This window comes from Hippocampus comes, unplaced genomic scaffold (genome assembly GCF_001891065.2).
Source record: "Hippocampus comes isolate QL1 unplaced genomic scaffold, H_comes_QL1_v1.1 scaffold94, whole genome shotgun sequence".
NCBI classification, from domain to species: domain Eukaryota; kingdom Metazoa; phylum Chordata; class Actinopteri; order Syngnathiformes; family Syngnathidae; genus Hippocampus; species Hippocampus comes.
Genome location: NW_017806059.1, coordinates 1567429 through 1569565, shown reverse-complemented (window position 1 = coordinate 1569565; position 2137 = coordinate 1567429). Strand labels below are relative to the sequence as shown.

Genomic DNA, 2137 nt, shown 5'->3' with positions numbered 1-2137 from the left:
TTCTGATTCCGGTTCCGATGATGAGCATTGAATCTGTCTGCCTGAGCCGCGATGAAGTACACCAAAATCACATTAGACCACCTGCGCTGCAAAATAAACCTCCTTTTAACCAGTTTAAAATGTAGTCGGCTTTTTGGAGCCAAATTTGAAGAAGTGCCGGGGGGCAAGGCAGAAACGCAGCTGTGAGATGTAGCGCGTATACCAAATTCGCAAATGCACTGAACTGAACCATTGCCCATGCACGAAAATTATGAGGCGCACAATTCTACGTTGTGTTACCAAATTGTCGGATGGGTCGGAATGAGGCAACTCCATGCGCCGAAACGCCCGTATGGGTGCAACACAGCTCCAATCATGCTAGACTAGACTTGGACTGGCACAAAAATGAAGTTACGCCCTTTGCATGACTGGGGAGTGGAATCTCCAAAATTGAACACGACTGATTTGAAGTGAATTGGTTGAACTTCCAAGATTTCATCTCAAACCCATTTTACCCTAATTGAAATCATGTAAAAAATATACCTTTATTAACATGAACCCTTTCTTAAATTCTTGGCTGTATACTGGAGCAGCATGATCATACAGCTAGCCACAATAGGTTCTATTACTGGTTCTGTTGTCATCACAATTCAAGTGACATCAAACAAAAACAAAAAAAAAAGCACAAAAAAAGACATGCATTCTTTTGATGCTTCCTAAATTGCTCGGGACTTCCCAACTTCATGCATGCATATGTTTTGCTTGACTTGTATTTTTGTAGATTGTTTTGAACTCCAAATCGTATCACTTTTGGGGAGGTTTCACTGAATGACATCAACATTTAGTGGAGTGATCCCCCAGAGCCAAAAGGCAACACTGCCTCTCTGGGCTCCCCCCTCACAACAGTCCAACCCATGACATTGACTATTGGATGAATTTTCTCAGGCTCTTACTTGCTATACACAGGCTGGGGTCCTCCTCGCGTATCCGTCGGACCTGCGACTCCAGGAAGAGGCGGAAGTTGATTCCACGAACTTGAGAGGGGAAGGAGAGGAAGCGAGGGGGAATGCGCACAGTCAGCTGCGGGTCATCGCAGCCGAACCCCAACTGCCACAGCATCTCTTCGGCATCCTCCGAACGTGACTGGAGCACCTCTGAAACACTGGTGTGAGAGAAAGGAGGGATCACTTACCATAAGGGGATCAAATCACGCTCAAATGTACAGTACTGTATACGGACAGACCACCACATTAGGTACAAGAGTAGTACTGTATTTAAAAAGAAGTATTTAACATTTTGTGGCTGGAGCTTTCAACGGTGCCAAAAGAACAGATGGAACATTGACTCTTTGAATTTCTTTTATACAAACAGTTGGGTATTTGAAATGCCACCCATCAAAAGTAATTTTGTTTTGTCATCTACCTTATTTCTTAAAATTTTGAGAATTCAGAAAATCTGTACAAAATTAAACCAAATAAATCCAGATATTGATTGTAATTTAGCACGCTAGGACAAATAGGTTTCATTATTACTTGCTGGTGAGGTCAATGTGTCTTTCGTTGCTGGCAGGGTGCATTGTACGTCTTCAGACTCGGCATGGAATACCAGAAAGATACTTTTTTTACCTTGAAGGGTGAGTACAAGGACTGATTGAGTTCAATTAGAATAAATATAATGGCATCACAGTTCAAAACAACGCGCGACTGCATTTCTCACTCACCCCACTTTGGATGCAATGTCTCCCACCGTTTAACGTTGAATATGAAATGTAGTTTGGAATGCAAAAAAGGAAGGAATGTCAATGTGCATCTGGTAGATAAGTGCCCCTGCTCATCCGCGTGTGTGTGTGTGTGTGTGTGTGTGTGTGTGTGTGAGAGAGAGAGAGAGAGAGACAGAGACAGAGACAGAGAGACAGAGAGTGATGAGATGTTGCACCAGGCACTCTGCTCAGTTAGTAAGCGTGGTGCACATACAGCGAATCGGGTTGGATTTGAGCATCCCCCTTTCTTACTCGACCAAGTATGGCATATCTCCGAAACATTATTCTTCTCTGATTTGCATGGCCGGTGGGTGGGCTTGGCTGGGTGCTTCGGCATCAAAGGTTTTGAAAAGGATTTTATTTATAATACTCAGTATATTATATTATATATAATATATT

General features: G+C 43.0%; 1 protein-coding gene across 1 annotated transcript; it reads right to left on the bottom strand.

Moving 5' to 3' along the window:
- Positions 1 to 903: 903 nt before the first annotated feature.
- Positions 904 to 1693, bottom strand: LOC109529628 (protein TESPA1-like). The gene is made up of 2 exons (XM_019892996.1): positions 1512 to 1693; positions 904 to 1141 (listed from the first exon to the last, which is right to left on the bottom strand). The coding sequence occupies exons 1-2, from the start codon at positions 1553 to 1555 to the stop codon at positions 904 to 906; spliced, it is 282 nt and encodes a 93-aa protein (XP_019748555.1). The 5' UTR covers positions 1556 to 1693.
- Between the last annotated feature and the right edge of the window lie 444 nt (positions 1694 to 2137).

Bases quoted from the DNA above. Each gene is read 5' to 3' on its own strand.
- LOC109529628 (XM_019892996.1), bottom strand. From the start codon at position 1,555: ATGCACCCTGCCAGCAACGAAAGACACATTGACCTCACCAGCAA. The intron at 1,142-1,511 runs GTAATAATGAAA...CTCTCACACCAG, and splicing joins CACATTGACCTCACCAGCAA to TGTTTCAGAGGTGCTCCAGT.